Source organism: Oncorhynchus mykiss, chromosome 10 (genome assembly GCF_013265735.2).
Source record: "Oncorhynchus mykiss isolate Arlee chromosome 10, USDA_OmykA_1.1, whole genome shotgun sequence".
Classification (NCBI taxonomy): domain Eukaryota; kingdom Metazoa; phylum Chordata; class Actinopteri; order Salmoniformes; family Salmonidae; genus Oncorhynchus; species Oncorhynchus mykiss.
Window position 1 is genome coordinate 11,121,743 of NC_048574.1, and position 18,819 is coordinate 11,140,561.

Below are 18,819 nucleotides of genomic sequence, written 5' to 3' on the forward strand. Positions count from 1 at the left end.
CTTTATGGTGGTGGCGTGGGAGGTGTTACTTGTCCCTTTTTAGAGTTTTCATAGCTGCAGATTGTGAAGGGTTTGTTGATTGGATGGTATTATGGGGAATGTAAATACAACGCTCGCAGCAGTCTCTATCTGTTGTCCATCTGGTTTGTGGTGCAAACGTCCCAAACCAGAAAGTTCCTGTTGTCAGTCAGGATGACCTATTGTACTACTACTCCAACTGGTGTTTGTCTGGGGAAGGATTAATTAGAGGGAGTAGCCTGGGTGGCGTTTCTATTTAACTGCCCCCATAGCTTGTGTATGCATTTATTCATTTTACACCTCTGTATTCAGCTGTTAAACCACAGTGAAACACAACTTTAGCGAACATCTGAGAGGCGAAGAGCCTGAAGTGATGAGTTGTTGTTCTCAGTCTAGTTTGAGCTGATTTAGTGCCTTGACGCTCCCAGTGCCTTGTGCCAGCTACAGAGGGTTAGAGATGCAGAGGAAAACATCATTATGAGGCATCATTCCATCTCGCCACTGTCTCCAGGGTAACGTGTTTCTACATTACAAAGATCCACACAGATGAATGGTTTACTGCTCCCACTTTGTGCTGTCCCTACTGGGGTGAGCTCTAAGGGTACCAAGCAGCACCCCTACCCCTAATTGAAAATAATGACCTGACCCTCAAACATGAACCCGCTGCTCTGCAGAACAGATGAAAAGGAAGGAGGGGGAAATCGACTGTAGAAGTGGCTTTGAATCGATTCCAGCAGTGTCCTCTGTTGACTGAAAAGAGTACTCTGTGTCACCACTGACTACTGAGCCGGTCCACCACCCTGCTCTCTCCTCTCCTCTCCTCTCCTCTCCTCTCCTCTCCTCTCCTCTCCTCTCCTCTCCTCTCTCTGATTTAATAGGCGGGGGAGGGGCTTGGAGAATTTGTGTGACGGAACATACCAATCACTGAACACTCTACCAACCCTCTCCTCGGGGGGCCCCCCCAAATGTTCCACATTTTTGTTTCAACCCAAAACTGGCACACCTGATTCAATTAGTACAAAGGCTTGATGATTAGTTGACTAATTGAATCAGGAGTGGCAGTTTCTTTTTTTTAAATAAAAATGTGAAACGTCTGGTGGGCGGCCCGATGAAAGGTCTGGGAAACCCTACACTAGTCCACTCCAGTCACAATGGGTTTACTATTACTTTTCCTCTCATCCCCTCCACCAAGGCACCCCAGCATGGCACAGTTCAACTCTCAAGTACATTTGGCAGGAGGTCGGTAGGAACAAGGAATGTGCCAGCGAGCAGGCGGCTGAGAGATACAGTGCCTTGCGAAAGTATTCGGCCCCCTTGAACTTTGCGACCTTTTGCCACATTTCAGGCTTCAAACATAAATATATAAAACTGTATTTTTTTTGTGAAGAATCAACAACAAGTGGGACACAATCATGAAGTGGAATGACATTTATTGGATATTTCAAACTTTTTTAACAAATCAAAAACTGAAAAATTGGGCTTGCAAAATTATTCAGCCCCTTTACTTTCAGTGCAGCAAACTCTCTCCAGAAGTTCAGTGACGATCTCTGAATGATCCAATGTTGACCTAAATGACTAATGATGATAAATACAATCCACCTGTGTGTAGTCAAGTCTCCGTATAAATGCACCTGCACTGTGATAGTCTCAGAGGTCCGTTAAAAGCGCAGAGAGCATCATGAAGAACAAGGAACACACCTGGCAGGTCCGAGATACTGTTGTGAAGAAGTTTAAAGCCGGATTTGGATACAAAAAGTTTTCCAAAGCTTTAATCATCCCAAGGAGCACTGTGCAAGCGATAATATTGAAATGGAAGGAGTATCAGACCACTGCAAATCTACCAAGACCTGGCCGTCCCTCTAAACTTTCAGCTCATACAAGGAGAAGACTGATCAGAGATGCAGCCAAGAGGCCCATGATCACTCTGGATGAACTGCAGAGATCTACAGCTGAGGTGGGAGACTCTGTCCATAGGACAACAATCAGTCGTATATTGCACAAATCTGGCCTTTATGGAAGAGTGGCAAGAAGAAAGCCATTTCTTAAAGATATCCATAAAAAGTGTTGTTTAAAGTTTGCCACAAGCCACCTGGGAGACACACCAAACATGTGGAAGAAGGTGCTCTGGTGAAACCAAAATTGAACTTTTTGGCAACAATGCAAAACGTTATGTTTGGCGTAAAAGCAACACAGCTGAACACACCATCCCCACTGTCAAACATGGTGGTGGGCAGCATCATGGTTTGGGCCTGCTTTTCTTCAGCAGGGACAGGGAAGATGGTTAAAATTGATGGGAAGATGGATGGAGCCAAATACAGGACCATTCTGGAAGAAAACCTGATGGAGTCTGCAAAAGACCTGAGACTGGGACGGAGATTTGTCTTCCAACAAGACAATGATCCAAAACATAAAGCAAAATCTACAATGGAATGGTTCAAAAATAAACATATCCAGGTGTTAGAATGGCCAAGTCAAAGTCCAGACCTGAATCCAATCGAGAATCTGTGGAAAGAACTGAAAACTGCTGTTCACAAATGCTCTCCATCCAACCTCACTGAGCTCGAGCTGTTTTGCAAGGAGGAATGGGAAAAAATGTCAGTCTCTCGATGTGCAAAACTGATAGAGACATACCCCAAGCGACTTACAGCTGTAATCGCAGCAAAAGGTGGCGCTACAAAGTATTAACTTAAATCAAATCAAATCAAATGTATTTATATAGCCCTTCGTACATCAGCTGATATCTCAAAGTGCTGTACAGAAACCCAGCCTAAAACCCCAAACAGCAAGCAATGCAGGTGTAGAAGCACGGTGGCTAGGAAAAACTCCCTAGAAAGGCCAAAACCTAGGAAGAAACCTAGAGAGGAACCAGGCTATGTGGGGTGGCCAGTCCTCTTCTGGCTGTGCCGGGTGAAGATTATAACAAAACATGGTCAAGATGTTCAAATGTTCATAAATGACCAGCATGGTCGAATAATAATAAGGCAGAATAGTTGAAACTGGAGCAGCAGCACAGTCAGGTGGACTGGGGACAGCAAGGAGTCATCATGTCAGGTATTCCTGGGGCATGGTCCTAGGGCTCAGGTCCTCCGAGAGAGAGAAAGAAAGAGAGAATTAGAGAGAGCATATGTGGGATGGCCAGTCCTCTTCTGGCTGTGCCGGGTGGAGATTATAACAGAACATGGCCAAGATGTTCAAATGTTCATAAATGACCAGCATGGTCGAATAATAATAAGGCAGAACAGTTGAAACTGGAGCAGCAGCACAGCCAGGTGGACTGGGGACAGCAAGGAGTCATCATGTCAGGTAGTCCTGGGGCATGGTCCTAGGGCTCAGGTCCTCCGAGAGAGAGAAAGAGAGGAGAGAGTTAGAGAACGCACACTTAGATTCACACAGGACACCAAATAGGACAGGAGAAGTACTCCAGATATAACAAACTGACCCTAGCCCCCCGACACATAAACTACTGCAGCATAAATACTGGAGGCTGAGACAGGAGGGGTCAGGAGACACTGTGGCCCACTCCGAGGACACCCCCTTAACTTAAGGGGGCTGAATAATTTTGCACGCCCAATTTCAGTTTTTGATTTGTTAAAAAAGTTTGAAATATCCAATAAATGTCGTTCCACTTCATGATTGTGTCCCACTTGTTGTTGATTCTTCACAAAAAATACAGTTTTATATCTTTATGTTTGAAGCCTGAAATGTGGCAAAAGGTCTCAAAGTTCAAGGGGGCCGAATACTTTCGCAAGGCACTGTAGATGATGTGGGCTAATGTAACCAGGGCTTGTTTTGTGTGTTTGGTTGTGACAATCTCTTAACGGTGTACACTCCGCTCTCTAGGTCGCCTAGGATTCACCCATCCAGGGGGAGAAAGTCCTCTGCCCATAAATGGTACGTAAAAAGGGTTTGTTAACACTAGTGCTCTGCATGCTCAACCCATGCTAATGGACGGAAGGTGAATCAAACCATTTAGTAACATAGTCGACAAGATTAGCAGCACCATGTTTGTACTTAACATGCTCTTGAGGCATCAGTGTGGATTTCCTTCTCTGTGTTCCACTATTCTTATTCCATTAGTTCTTTAATGGTTTATGTGGATTTAATAAATAAGGATTTAGTAATATAGATGAATTATTTCATTTTAAATTGCATAGCTAAACACGTTTTAACGTTGTGTAATCCCTCACCTAAGGCAGTGTATCTATCCCATTTGCATTCAGTCGTCAGATCTCTTTGCCTGTGCAGTGAAGGAACTAAGCTCCTAGTATTTGTGTTCTTAAATTATTTTATTTTTTTAGAATAAAACCTATTGCCTAGAGATGTTAGTTTAACCATTTCTCAATATGTTGTGTTTCATATTTCCTTCAACATTCTGTAACATTTCCTGTTATAATTCTTTATATTGAATCAGTGCATGATTCACTTCTTTCCTCTATGCAGACACGAATACCGTAGGCTAGTTGTAGCTACAAAGGTAGACTAAATCTAATCTCTTTAACTACAGCTTCCTCAACTGCAGTTTGATATGCATAAGCCGAAATGCAACTGAATGCTCAGTGATCCACCATGGACTCTCTCCCTGAGCCTCATAGTGTTATATTGGTCCAACATGGTGATCCACCATGGACTCTCTCTCTGAGCCTCATAGTGTTATATTGGTCCAACATGGTGATCCACCATGGACTCTCTTTCTGAGCCTCATAGTGTTATATTGGTCCAACATGGTGATCCACCATGGACTCTCTCCTTGAGCCTCATAGTGTTATATTGGTCCAACATGGTGATCCACCATGGACTCTCTCCTTGAGCCTCATAGTGTTATATTGGTCCAACATGGTGATCCACCATGGACTCTCTCTCTGAGCCTCATAGTGTTATATTGGTCCAACATGGTGATCCACCATGGACTCTCTTTCTGAGCCTCATAGTGTTATATTGGTCCAACATGGTGATCCACCATGGACTCTCTCCCTGAGCCTCATAGTGTTATATTGGTCCAACATGGTGATCCACCATGGACTCTCTCCTTGAGCCTCATAGTGTTATATTGGTCCAACATGGTGATCCACCATGGACTCTCTCCTTGAGCCTCATAGTGTTATATTGGTCCAACATGGTGATCCACCATGGACTCTCTCCTTGAGCCTCATAGTGTTATATTGGTCCAACATGGTGATCCACCATGGACTCTCTCCCTGAGCCTCATAGTGTTATATTGGTCCAACATGGTGATCCACCATGGACTCTCTCCCTGAGCCTCATAGTGTTATATTGGTCCAACATGGTGATCCACCATGGACTCTCTCCCTGAGCCTCATAGTGTTATATTGGTCCAACATGGTGATCTACCATGGACTCTCTCCCTGAGCCTCATAGTGTTATATTGGTCCAACATGGTGATCCACCATGGACTCTCTCTCTGAGCCTCATAGTGTTATATTGGTCCAACAGGACAGATGGTGGTTCTGCATGGATGTCGTTCAGAGGGTACTACCAGTCTTAGAGAGGCAGTCACACCAGCTGATCGTTACTCTGTAGAACACACACCAGAGAGTGTGTATAACCACCACCCTCCACTGACCTCCTAAAGACCTTCTCTGTATCTGGCCTAGGAAGGGAGAGTGTGTCTGAGATCCTCATGAGTATGCCCGCAGACGTGTATAGATGTGACTGCACAGGAAACCAAGTTTTAATGTCACATGCACAAGTACAGTGAAATGCCTTTCTTGACAGCTCACCAATGGACTAATCAATAACAATCACGACAACAAGGTATAAGAAAAACCCACAATAATAAACTGTGAAATCATGGGTGAATATTCAATACAAGCTCATCTGTCTGCCACGTAACCTGGAGCACTGAGGAGGCAACAATGACCCAATCACATGGAGGATGTGACTGAGAAGGAGAGGGCATATGTTGTGAATGAAAGAATGGATAATATCTGTCATTCCTGGTCACTGTTGGTGTTATTTTGGTATTTTACATGCAGCAAGGAATTATGGGAGGAGACGAGGTAAACCTGAATTTTATTTTTATTTTTTGCCTCAAACTGGCATAGAAAGACCCGGTCTTTTGCGTCCATGTCCAGTATTTCTGAAGGGGGACAGTATGTGTTTGCATGTAGATGTTGTGGTTTGTTGTTGGTGTATTTGTTTGATCTGGCATGTTGTTTGGGGGGTTTTCAGCTCTAAGAGCTTTTGTTTGTGGTGTTGTGGTCACGCATGCACACACACACACACACACACACACACACACACACACACACACACACACACACACACACACACACAGTGTACAGACTCAGGGCTAACTCTCTTACATAATTGGTCATAAAGCTGCTCCTCTCTGTTTTCTGTCACTTGGTCAGGAATATGGCTGGGGTGGCTTAACCTCCAGGACATAGGGCGGGAACAATATTTAGCCTCTGCTGCTGCCATAGGCTTAGCTGTGTGTGTGTGTGGTATCCCTGGCTCAGTCCCTCTCAAACAGCACAGCAGGGCTGCTTGTAGAAGGCCTTAATGTAGCACTGTCTCTGGCAGTCAATGAGTCAGGTGAATTACTGTAAAATAGACACATTGTTATAGCTAGTATTGCTTGACAATACAATACTTAACCATGTAATAACATTCATGTTGATAAACCTAAGTAATAAATTAAAAAGTATCTATTGTGTTACATCTTTATGCAATCTGTCATTGACTGACTTGTCTCCTCTCTCTCTCCTCGTCCCCTCTTCCCTCCTCTCTCTCTCTCCTCGTCCCTTCTTCCCACCTCTCTCTCCTTGTCCCCTCTTCCTCTTCCCTCCTCTCTCTCCTTGTCCCCTCTCTCTTCTTGTCCCCTCTTCATCCTCTCTCTCTCCTCGTCCCTTCTTCCCTCCTCTCTCTCTCTCCTCGTCCCTTCTTCCCTCTCTCTCTCTCTCCTCGTCCCTTCTTCCCTCTCTCTCTCTTATTGTCGCCTCTTCCTCTTCCCTCCTCTCTCCCCTCGTCCCCTCCTCTCTCCCCTCGTCCCCTCCTCTCTCTTCTCGTCCCCTCCTCTCTCTCCTCGTCCCCTCCTCTCTCTCTCCTCGTCCCCTCCTCTCTCTCTCCTCGTCCCCTCCTCTCTCTCTCCTCGTCCCCTCCTCTCTCTCTCTCCTCCTCTCTCTCCTGGTCCCCTCTTCCTCTTCCCTCCTCTCTCTCTCTTCTTGTTCCCTCCTTTCTCCTCTCTCACTCCCTCTCCTCAGGTCACTCTTCCCTGTTCCCCATGGAGGATGGTTTCCCTGACGACGAGCGTGGTGAGCAGAGCCTGCCTGGCCTTGGCTCGCCCCACTGTTTCCCCCACCAGAATGGGGAGCGTGTTGAGCGTTACTCCCGCAAGGTCTTTGTCGGTGGCCTCCCGCCAGATATTGATGAAGGTAAACTTTACACCACTGCAGACCACGTTCACACAGGCGGAGGTGCTGTGACCACGCTATGGTGATGCTTTGACTGGGCTGAACACCTGGTTGATCAGGTGGAGGTCTACAATGTGGATATCTTCATGGCCAGTAGTCACAGGTTTACATAACTGATGTTGAAGACCAGTCCCTCTGTGACCAATTTCGTCCGTAGACATTCACCAAGCAGCACTGCTCTACCATAGCAAGTCTTGTGTTATTTAGTTTCCGCTTCCTGAGGGCTTTGGCTCGCGAATAGGCATAGTTCTAGTACATTCTCTGTTATAAGTAGTGTAGGACATCTCTCAGGTGTGATCAGTGTTGCTGGCAGAAGACTAGAGAACAGCTGAGGCTACCATCTGCTCTGCTTTAATCTCCCTGTTTAATGTTACCAAGGACTCCCTCTGGTAGAGCCCACGAATGGTACCAGGGACTCCCTCTGGTAGAGCCCACTAATGGTACCAGGGACTCCCTCTGGTAGAGCCCACTAATGTTACCAGGGACTCCCTCTGGTAGAGCCCACTAATGTTACCAGGGACTCCCTCTGGTAGAGCCCACTAATGTACCAGGAACTCCCTCTGGTAGAGCCCACTAAGAACAGTCACCTGATGACACACACCTTATCACAGTACAACTGCTGTGAGGCAATTGTTGAATGTTTGTTTTCACTTTTAGATGAAATAACTGCAAGTTTCCGTCGCTTTGGACACCTCTTTGTGGACTGGCCTCACAAGGCAGAGAGCAAATCTTACTTCCCCCCGAAAGGTGAGTCACGTGACCAGTCTGCCCTTTTGTCAGCCACATGCAGCATTGTCATCAAAATGGCTTATCTGAGTTTATTATTGAAGTCTTAATAGTTTGATTGGTTAAAAACAAAGTTGTGAGCAGAGCGGTCATAACATTGGCAGTCATTTCCAGCAACAGACAGCGAATGAAACGGTAGAGATCAGAGTTAAGTAGTGGTCTCTGTGACATGGTTCTGTGCAGGCGGTTGAAGTGGTGTCTGTTTTGTCCTGTAGGTTATGCCTTCCTGCTGTTCCAGGATGAGAGCTCTGTGCAGGCCCTGATTGAAGCCTGTATTGAAGAGGACGGCAAGCTCTACCTGTGTGTGTCTAGCCCCACCATCAAAGACAAGCCGGTGAGTGGATTGTGCCGTCACCATCATCCATCTGCTCCCTTCTTTACCTCTTATTATGAAAGAGCTCAAGATGCAGCAGGGTTGTATTCATTACGGCGATTATGTTGCGAAACATTTAGTCTGTTGCGAAACGTTTTGCAACAAACGGTTTACTTCCAAAAGGGGAAATGCAAACAAGAGTTTCTATTGGACAAATTTGGGTAGGTCACTCTCCGTTTTGTTACATTTGATTCCGTTTGGTTCTTCAATGGTAAGGTGTTTCTGTAATTAATACACCCTAAAATTGTACTGCTTCATGTTTGATTGTGAGTCCATTCAATTAGTGGCAGACCAAGTAAATAAGCAAGCAGCTGCCCTCCCTATAGAATTGGCTTTGCATCGTTACAGGCATAACATGGCCGACGTCGAGATGCGGGGACGTGACATTGCAGACGTCGAGACGTGACATTGCAGACGTCGAGATGTGACATTGCAGACGTCGAGACGTGACATTGCAGACGTCGAGACGCGGGACACGACATTGCAGACGTCGAGACGTGACATTGCAGACGTCGAGACGTGACATTGCAGACGTCGAGACGTGACATTGCAGACGTCGAGACGTGACATTGTAGACGTCGAGACGGGGGACGTGACATTGTAGACGTCGAGACGCGGGGACGTGACATTGCAGACGTCGAGACGCGGGGACGTGACATTGTAGACGTCGAGACGTGACATTGCAGACGTCGAGACGTGGGGACGTGACATTGCAGACGTTGAGACGTGACATTGCAGACGTTGAGACGTGACATTGCAGACGTTGAGACGTGACATTGCAGACGTCGAGACGTGACATTGCAGACGTCGAGACGTGACATTGCAGACGTCGAGACGTGACATTGCAGACGTCGAGACGCGTGGACGTGACATTGCAGACGTCGAGACGCGTGGACGTGACATTGCAGACGTCAAGACGTGGGGACGTGACATTGCAGACGTCGAGACGTGACATTGTAGACGTCGAGACGCGGGGACGTGCCATTGCAGACGTCGAGACGTGCCATTGCAGACGTCGAGACGTGACATTGCAGACGTCGAGACGTGACATTGCAGACGTCGAGACGTGACATTGCAGACGTCGAGACGTGACATTGCAGACGTCGAGACGTGACATTGCAGACGTCGAGACGTGACATTGCAGACGTCGAGACGTGACATTGCAGACGTCGAGACGTGACATTGCAGACGTCGAGACGTGACATTGTAGACGTCGAGACGTGACATTGCAGACGTCGAGATGCGGGGACGTGACATTGCAGACGTCGAGACGTGACATTGCAGACGTCGAGACGCGGGGACGTGACATTGTAGACGTCAAGACGCGGGGACGTGACATTGCAGACGTCAAGACGCGGGGACGTGACATTGCAGACGTCGAGACGTGACGACGTAGACGTCGAGACGTGACATTGCAGACGTCGAGACGTGACATTGCAGACGTCGAGACGTGACATTGCAGACGTCGAGACGTGACATTGCAGACGTCGAGACGTGACATTGCAGACGTCGAGACGTGACATTGCAGACGTCGAGACGTGACATTGCAGACGTCGAGACGCGGGGACGTGACATTGCAGACGTCGAGACGTGACATTGCAGACGTCGAGACGCGGGGACGTGACATTGTAGACGTCAAGACGCGGGGACGTGACATTGCAGACGTCAAGACGCGGGGACGTGACATTGCAGACGTCGAGACGTGACGACGTAGACGTCGAGACGTGACGTAGACGTCGAGACGCGGGGACGTGACATTGTAGATGTCGAGACGCGGGGACGTGACATTGTAGACATCGAAACGCGGGGGACGTGACATTGCAGACGTCGAGACGCGGGGACGTGACATTGTAGACGTCGAGACGCGGGGACGTCGAGACGCGGGGACGTGACATTGTAGACGTCGAGACGCGGGGACGTGACATTGCAGACGTCGAGACGCGGGGACGTGACATTGTAGACGTCGAGACGCGGGGACGTGACATTGTAGACGTCGAGACGCGGGGACGTGACATTGTAGATGTCGAGACGCGGAGACGTGACATTGCGGGGACGTGACATTGTAGACGTCGAGACGCGGGGACGTGACATTGTAGACGTCGAGACGCGGGGACGTGACATTGTAGACGTCGAGACGCGGGGACGTGACATTGTAGACGTCGAGACGCGGGGACGTGACATTGTAGACGTCGAGACGCGGGGACGTGACATTGTAGACGTCGAGACGCGGGGACGTGACATTGTAGACGTAGCGTGTAACATGTCTCTCTGTGTGTGACAGGTCCAGATCCGTCCCTGGAACCTGAACGACAGTGACTTTGTGATGGACGGCTCCCAGCCTCTGGACCCCAGGAAGACCATCTTTGTGGGTGGGGTGCCACGCCCTCTCCGTGCAGGTAACCTTTTGACCCTAGTCAGCTAAAGCACCGTTTCCATTGGCACTTGAGTCCTAGACTGCATCCCAAATGGCAATTATATTCCCTATATTGGGCACTACTTTTGACCAGGGCCCATAGGACATTTGAGACACAGACATGTATCCTCGACGGCGTATTAAAACCTGTTAGATTAGTGCTGCATTTCATCACATCAGCATGCACAGTATGTAATGGAGGAGAAGGGAATTGGTAGCAACTCATAATGAAAATGGAAGCTATTTGGAACATGATGACCAAGCTGGGAGTGTTACATGAAGTGTACGAGGCTGCACCCTGGCATTGTGCCACCGGCAACCTGTTTCCCTCCGTCCACAGTGGAGCTGGCTATGATCATGGACAGGCTGTATGGAGGCGTGTGCTATGCAGGCATCGACACAGACCCGGAGCTCAAGTACCCCAAGGGAGCAGGGCGGGTCGCCTTCTCCAATCAGCAGAGCTACATCGCTGCTATCAGCGCTCGTTTTGTCCAGCTGCAGCATGGAGAAATCGATAAACGGGTTAGTGAAGGCCCTCTCTTTCTCAGGCTAATACAGCATTACACAAATACGCAGAAATGTTGTACCAAACACATAAAAGGCTCCTATCTCCTGTCTTGTACATTTTTAAAAGGACTTTGTTATTTATTGTAATGGTTTTATAGATGAAGGTAAAACATTTTGGGGTATTTTGACTGGGTCATACGAGGACAGATAAGAAATTACTGTCGAGCAGACATTTAACCAGCTGCCACCTGCAGAAGAATTATGCTAATTCACTCAGCCAAAATCAGTCCAACCAATCACGTCTCTACTTTGATTCTGACTTTAGAATGTTTATTGGTGACCATTGTCCTAATTGGAATGTAACTGTCAATGCAATTATGTGTTGTGTTAAATCTTTAGATACAGTACGTTAATTAATGTAAGATGTATTCATCCTAGCTCTATTCTTTACTGCATGTCTGACAGATGGTTTTCTTTCTCCCTGTCTCTCTCTGGGTCCTCCCCCCGTCTCTCTCTGGGTCCTTTCCCCCCGTCTCTCTCTGGGTCCTCCCCCCGTCTCTCTCTGGGTCCTTTCCCCCCGTCTCTCTCTTGGTCCTCTCCCCCCGTCTCTCTCTGGGTCCTTTCCCCCCGTCTCTCTCTGGGTCCTCTCCCCCCGTCTCTCTCTGGGTCCTCTCCCCCCGTCTCTTTCTGGGTCCTTTCCCCCCGTCTCTCTCTGGGTCCTCTCCCCCCGTCTCTTTCTGGGTCCTTTCCCCCCGTCTCTCTCTGGGTCCTTTCCCCCCGTCTCTCTCTGGGTCCTTTCCCCCCGTCTCTCTCTGGGTCCTTTCCCCCCGTCTCTCTCTGGGTCCTTTCCCCCCGTCTCTCTCTGGGTCCTCTCCCCCCGTCTCTCTCTGGGTCCTCTCCCCCGTCTCTCTCTTGGTCCTCTCCCCCCGTCTCTCTCTGGGTCCTTTCCCCCCGTCTCTCTCTGGGTCCTCTCCCCCCGTCTCTCTCTGGGTCCTCTCCCCCCGTCTCTTTCTGGGTCCTTTCCCCCCGTCTCTCTCTGGGTCCTCTCCCCCCGTCTCTTTCTGGGTCCTTTCCCCCCGTCTCTCTCTGGGTCCTTTCCCCCCGTCTCTCTCTGGGTCCTTTCCCCCCGTCTCTCTCTGGGTCCTTTCCCCCCGTCTCTCTCTGGGTCCTTTCCCCCCGTCTCTCTCTGGGTCCTCTCCCCCCGTCTCTCTCTGGGTCCTCTCCCCCGTCTCTCTCTGGGTCCTCTCCCCCCGTCTCTCTCTGGGTCCTCTCCCCCCGTCTCTCTCTGGGTCCTCTCCCCCCGTCTCTCTCTGGGTCCTCTCCCCCCGTCTCTCTCTGGGTCCTCTCCCCCCGTCTCTCTCTGGGTCCTCTCCCCCCGTCTCTCTCTGGGTCCTCTCCCCCCGTCTCTCTCTGGGTCCTCTCCCCCCGTCTCTCTCTGGGTCCTCTCCCCCCGTCTCTCTCTGGGTCCTCTCCCCCCGTCTCTCTCTGGGTCCTCTCCCCCCGTCTCTCTCTCTCTGTCTGCCCCCCCCCCCCCCCCCCCCCCCAGGTGGAAGTGAAGCCATACGTCTTGGACGACCAGTTGTGTGATGAGTGTCAGGGAACTCGGTGCGGGGGCAAGTTTGCCCCTTTCTTCTGCGCCAACGTCACCTGTCTCCAGTATTACTGTGAATACTGCTGGGCGGCCATCCACTCACGCGCTGGTCGGGAGTTCCACAAGCCACTGGTCAAGGAGGGAGGGGACCGGCCTAGGCACATCTCCTTCCGCTGGAACTGAGAGGCAGAGGGGAGAGGGGGGAGTAGGAGTCGCAAAATCATTGTACAAATAAATGCACTTTTCTGTTGCTGGTTCCTTTTTAACTCTAATTTGGGAGAAAAAAAAAGTTCAATTTTAAATTAATATTTTTTTTAAAGATGAGGAGATATGTCAAGACAGGAAAAGAAAATGTGTATCCCATGTGAAATCCCATGTGAAATCCCATTCTCTTGACTTTCTCCAGTTGCTTTTATCTTTTATTAGAGCAGAATTTGAAAAGATTAGGCTTTCGATTGTCACCTTACTATCCAATTGACGTGTCATTGACCATCAACCTCAAAGCAGTATGTTCAGTTCAGATGTTCATCCAATAGGCTCCAGTTCAGATGTTCATCCAATAGGCTCCAGAGCAGATGTTCATCCAATAGGCTCCAGTTCAGATGTTCATCCAATAAGCTCCAGAGCAGATGTTCATCCAATAGGCTCCAGAGCAGATGTTCATCCAATAGGCTCCAGAGCAGATGTTCATCCAATAGGCTCCAGAGCAGATGTTCATCCAATAGGCTCCAGAGCAGATGTTCATCCAATAGGCTACAGAGCAGATGTTAATAGCAAAGGTGTTGCTAAAGAAGAGTGCACTTATTTCTTTATTTTAGAGTGCAGAATATAAAGTCTCAGTAGTTAACCAAAGCTTAATCTCAATTGGTTTGAAAAAGAAACAAGTACAGAAACGTGGATTATTTCCCAGATCAGATGTTTGAATATTTTTTTTTAGAGACCATGCTAATATTTGATGTTACTTGACAAGATCCATTTCACGACAGGCGTTCTGGTTTGATCTCCATTTTGACATGCAAAAACTAATACCTCAAGCTTAGCTGCTAATGTGACGAATAAGTTAAAGTAAGCTGGTATCCCTCTTCCCTTAGGACCACAATCAAAGGGAAACGACGTCAGCAAAAAGACACATTTTTATAGACGCTGCTTTGTCACTTCTTTATTTTTGTAATCTGACCCAAGGTTGTACTAAGAATGAACAGAGCATTTTATTGGGGAATGTATGGCGTTGGAGGTCCCTGAGACCCTCAGCGCTGGCCCGTATAGAGATAAGTGACCCCCCCCCCCCCCCCCCCTCTGTGTCTGAGGCCATGCTAGCTAGGAGAGGAGAGGCTAGTGCCTAGTTGTCATCAGGGCTACACGTGAGCAGAAAGCCCTGTTTTTCGTGTATTATTATTGCGTTGGTGCAAATCTCCCAATCCTTTTTTCACAACCGTATTCTGTTTTTAACCCCGCTCAAAAAGAGAAATGAATTACTAAAGCCAGGCTTGTCATCAACACATTTCCATCTAGAGGAGGATCCAGTTATTAGAGCTGCAGACCTCTCTTCCTGTGCCAGCCCAGCTAACTCAGCCAGTGTTCTAAGCATAAATGAAGATAGTCCATGCGATGTGCTCTACTACGTACGTCCCACAATGCAGTTCACTCACTCAAACAAGACTGCAATGAAGAGGTTATACCTAGATGCTTTAGGGAACCAAAGCCGCCTGTGCAGTAGTGCAGTAATACAGTATTTCATTTCAGTTTTTTTGAGTTCATTATTCTTTTCCTATTTTTCTTACGAAGACCAGATGGACTACAGCAAACCAAAGATTGGCCTTGAATAGATAACAGTGCAGTCAAAATCCAGGAAAACACTAGTGAAAACAACTGGACTTATTCAGTTTACAGACACCCAGGCTTTTTCACCAGTCAATCCTCTCATTTCCAAAGGTCAAAATAGAGACGTTTGTTGCTAGGCAGTTGTGTAACGTGAATAGGTCTGCAACAGGTTTGGGGATATTAACACAACAAGCTAAACAAAGGCTCACATTTGGTTTGGTTATTATAGTCATACAGTATCTGAATCTACTAGCGTTTTAATATGTCAGGGAGAGAGTGCTGAAATAGAATTTAACACACTAGTGAAAACCGTATCCTTGTGTTGGCTTGCTGGTGTTCTACTGCACCATGACTTTAGCTTGCTGGTGTTCTACTGTACCAGTTCTGCACCAGGACTTTAGCTTGCTGGTGTTCTACTGTACCAGTTCTGCATCATGACTTTAGCTTGCTGGTGTTCTACTGTACCATGACTTTAGCTTGCTGGTGTTCTACTGCACCAGGTCTGCACCAGGACTTTAGCTTGCTGATGTTCTTCTGCACCATGACTTTAGCTTGCTGGTGTTCTACTGCACCAGTTCTGCACCAGGACTTTAGCTTGCTGGTGTTCTACTGTACCAGTTCTGCACCAGGACTTTAGCTTTCCGGTGTTCTACTGCACCAGGACTTTAGCTTTCCGGTGTTCTACTGCACCAGTTCTGCACCAGGACTTTAGCTTTCCGGTGTTCTACTGCACCAGTTCTGCACCAGGACTTTAGCTTGCCGGTGTTCTACTGCACCAGGACTTTAGCTTGCCGGTGTTCTACTGCACCAGGACTTTAGCTTGCCGGTGTTCTACTGCACCAGTTCTGCACCATGACTTTAGCTTGCTGGTGTTCTACTGCACCAGGACTTTAGCTTGCTGGTGTTCTACTGCACCATGACTTTAGCTTGCTGATGTTCTACTGCACCATGACTTTAGCTTGCTGGTGTTCTACTGCACCATGGCTTTAGCTTGCTGGTGTGGTGGATAAACATTTTAGGAGTCAAACACTTTTTGAAGAATTTGCTGTTAATGAGAGAAAAACAGATTATTTTATACATGGCCTGCTGATTTTTGGTACAGTGTTTTCTAGCTAAATTATTTTGTCATGCACATATAAACATTTTATGCACTACTTTTCTAAATATGTTTTTTTTCTTCCCAACAGTCATTTTAGGCACATTTTTCACAAATGGGGAAAACTCCTTTTTGCAATACCTCAATTTTTCACATTGTGAAAGGTAGCTTTTGTACTTTTGTTACTTGAGAGATCTGCATATATGGACACTTTTCATTTAACGAAAAAAATGTAGTGATTTCGATATATATTATTTTCAGTTATGCTTTTTTCTACATTTCAGTGCTGAGGAATCTTCACAACCAAGTAGCGTACGTGCATTGACGCGACTTCCGAAACGGCAGAGGAACGATCAGTGTACTGCTTAAAGGTCTTAGATCTTATACACTAGATGTTTCACAAAAATCAGATCTTAACAGCATGGCGAGGACAAAGTTGTCATTTAAAATTTTAATGTTATTGTTTAAAAAAAAAATGGCTATCCTAGTTGGGGAAAATGGTAACTTCTCTTTTTGGTTTCCTCTCCATAGCTGGATTATAACTATTATAAGGATAATGCAAATTATGGTTCATGCTTCGGCTGAATCTCGTATCACAAGAATGGATGTTTGGTGTTTAGATATTTTAACATTTGAAAATATATATTCTTGAACTTGCCAACTAGCTCCTATTGTAATCCTTAGCATGCATGACGAAAAAAAGTACATGAATTAGCTATTGAATTTGATTGTTGTGGTTGTGCACCAGATGTTTCTCAACTTTAATTTGTTAAGGACACACCCCACACCTCACTTCTCTCCCATGTGTTGATATCTTTGCCTTCTCCATACTCAGACCTCTGCAGGATGCAAAGAAAAAAAGATGAGAAAATAAGAAAAAAACAAACTCTAAAATCTATTTTAGCAGTGGAGGACTTGAGCATCTTATAGGAAGGAGGACACTGTTGAAAAGACTTGTTAACTCATCTCCACTGTCTGTTGAGGTAATTCAACCGTTTTGGAAGAAGGGGAACTTTAAGACTTGAATGTGGTAAATGTTGCAAGTTAACTTCGAGTTGTTATGTGCAATACATTTAATTTTATTTTTTTTCCAGATAAAGACTCTTTGCAATGTAATTCTTTAATGCCATTTTTAATTGCAGACATTTAAAGAAGACGTTAATATGTTTTTCAGTCATTTTCTACTGTTATTGTAATCCTTTTCATGCTGGTGTTTGTAAAAAAGAAAAAGAAATCAAACTATTTGTACTAATATAAATAATCGAAGTTATTTTTAAAACATTAAAGGTTTTGTGCTCATTTGTTTATTTCAAGCTACTGTGATTGGTTGTAATTATTAGGTCAATAATGTATTTAGCTGTTTATTGGTATATTTTTAATTGGAATGTATAATTTTTATAATTTTGATCAGATTTTTGTTATATTTTTGAGGTGAAGCTTTTAAAGTGTCTAGTTTTTACTAATTGCTATATTGTGCTCCACAATATATGATTAACATTTTCTGAAGGAAAATAAATATTTAAATATTTGTCTGTTAATGATGTTACTTAATGGCAAAATTTCAATAGTTTTTAACTGTATGGGAAGGTTGTTGTATTTATTAATAGCATTTTTTACTTAAGATTATCACCTTAATTTCTATTGTCATTTCACTTTATAAGTTCCTATTTTTGTATTTTCCTTTCTAATTAAGTTATGTAATACAAAATGTCCATATTTCTAGGAGTTGGTCTGTAGCAGTGCTAGTGAAACGAAAAATACAACTCTGTTATTTAATTGTTTGCAGCCAACTATTTATAACAGTGCATCATTTTTAAATATTTGTAATGTGAAATGTTGAATGAATAAAACTTAACTGTGAAAAGGCCCATTGTCTGTTTATTTTTTGGTGTGGATTGTAACAGTCCGTTTTCTGTAGCGGTCTATCGGTTGCTGCTTTCACAAAGCTAGGCAGCAGCCATTGTTGGGCCCTGGCTCATAAAACCTCCAAATTATTTCAGATATCTTTACTACATACAAGCAAATAAGGTCACAATGAGTTGTGTACGTTAGGCTGTGTGTGAAAGAGCGTGAGACAGGGAGTTGAAATGCTGACCACAAGCAGCTTTCGATAATGTCGGTATCAAAGTAACCATTTCTATTTTATGAGCATTTATTTTGCAGCCATTGATTATTTCCTTGTCCAGACTACGAAGTCATTGTGTTTGTATGCCAGCTGTTACTCTGATCTTTTCAAAGACTTGGAATGTCACTATAATGCTATGGTCATCCTTGCGTATCCTTGGTCATCCTACACAAGCCATAGCTGATTAGCTGATGAAGCCAGTCAATGTAAAATAGATGCATCATGCATGCCAGGGTATTGATAATACTGCAGCAATTCCATTGGATAATGAGGTGTGATTAGTGTGTCTACAAACACAGGAAGTAATCACCTTCCTCAGACTCAGCAGCTCCACCTGCCTGCTGACTGGTACATTACCAATATAAAGTATGAAACCTTGTTGCACTACTTAGAATCCACTTTTCTGTGGTCTTTTAATAATCTGTCCAACCTGAAAAGAAAACCATTAGCTCACTACCTTTGGGACCTTGCGTGCCAAAGCAGCACTCACATTGCATGAGTAGGCCAAAGTGTAAATCCGTACCATATTCCTTCAATGTAGGCAAAATCATCTCATCCTAGTAGAGGAGAGTGGGGTATGTTGAGACATTTTTTACATTCAGCATCACTACGTCAAGGGGAATATAGTATTCTAACAAAGATATCTACATATATTC

At 45.9% G+C, this 18,819-nt stretch overlaps 1 protein-coding gene across 6 annotated transcripts in view; it reads left to right on the forward strand.

Annotated features, from left to right (window-relative positions):
• The window catches only part of LOC110533338 (cytoplasmic polyadenylation element-binding protein 4), a 40,849-nt gene extending 22,943 nt beyond the window's left edge, over positions 1–17,906 (forward strand). For 2 of the 6 annotated variants that reach the window (XM_036989697.1, XM_036989696.1), the window contains exons 4-11: positions 3,859–3,909; positions 6,012–6,035; positions 7,242–7,412; positions 8,109–8,198; positions 8,453–8,571; positions 10,892–11,006; positions 11,364–11,545; positions 13,077–17,906. In XM_036989697.1, the coding sequence (XP_036845592.1) occupies positions 3,859–3,909; positions 6,012–6,035; positions 7,242–7,412; positions 8,109–8,198; positions 8,453–8,571; positions 10,892–11,006; positions 11,364–11,545; positions 13,077–13,304 (980 nt within the window). In that variant the 3' untranslated portion in view covers positions 13,305–17,906. The remainder of the gene's footprint in view (positions 1–3,858; positions 3,910–6,011; positions 6,036–7,241; positions 7,413–8,108; positions 8,199–8,452; positions 8,572–10,891; positions 11,007–11,363; positions 11,546–13,076) is intronic. The other 4 variants (XR_005053578.1, XR_005053577.1, XR_005053576.1 and 1 more) reach the window with 4 other exon arrangements.
• The last annotated feature ends 913 nt before the right edge of the window (positions 17,907–18,819 follow it).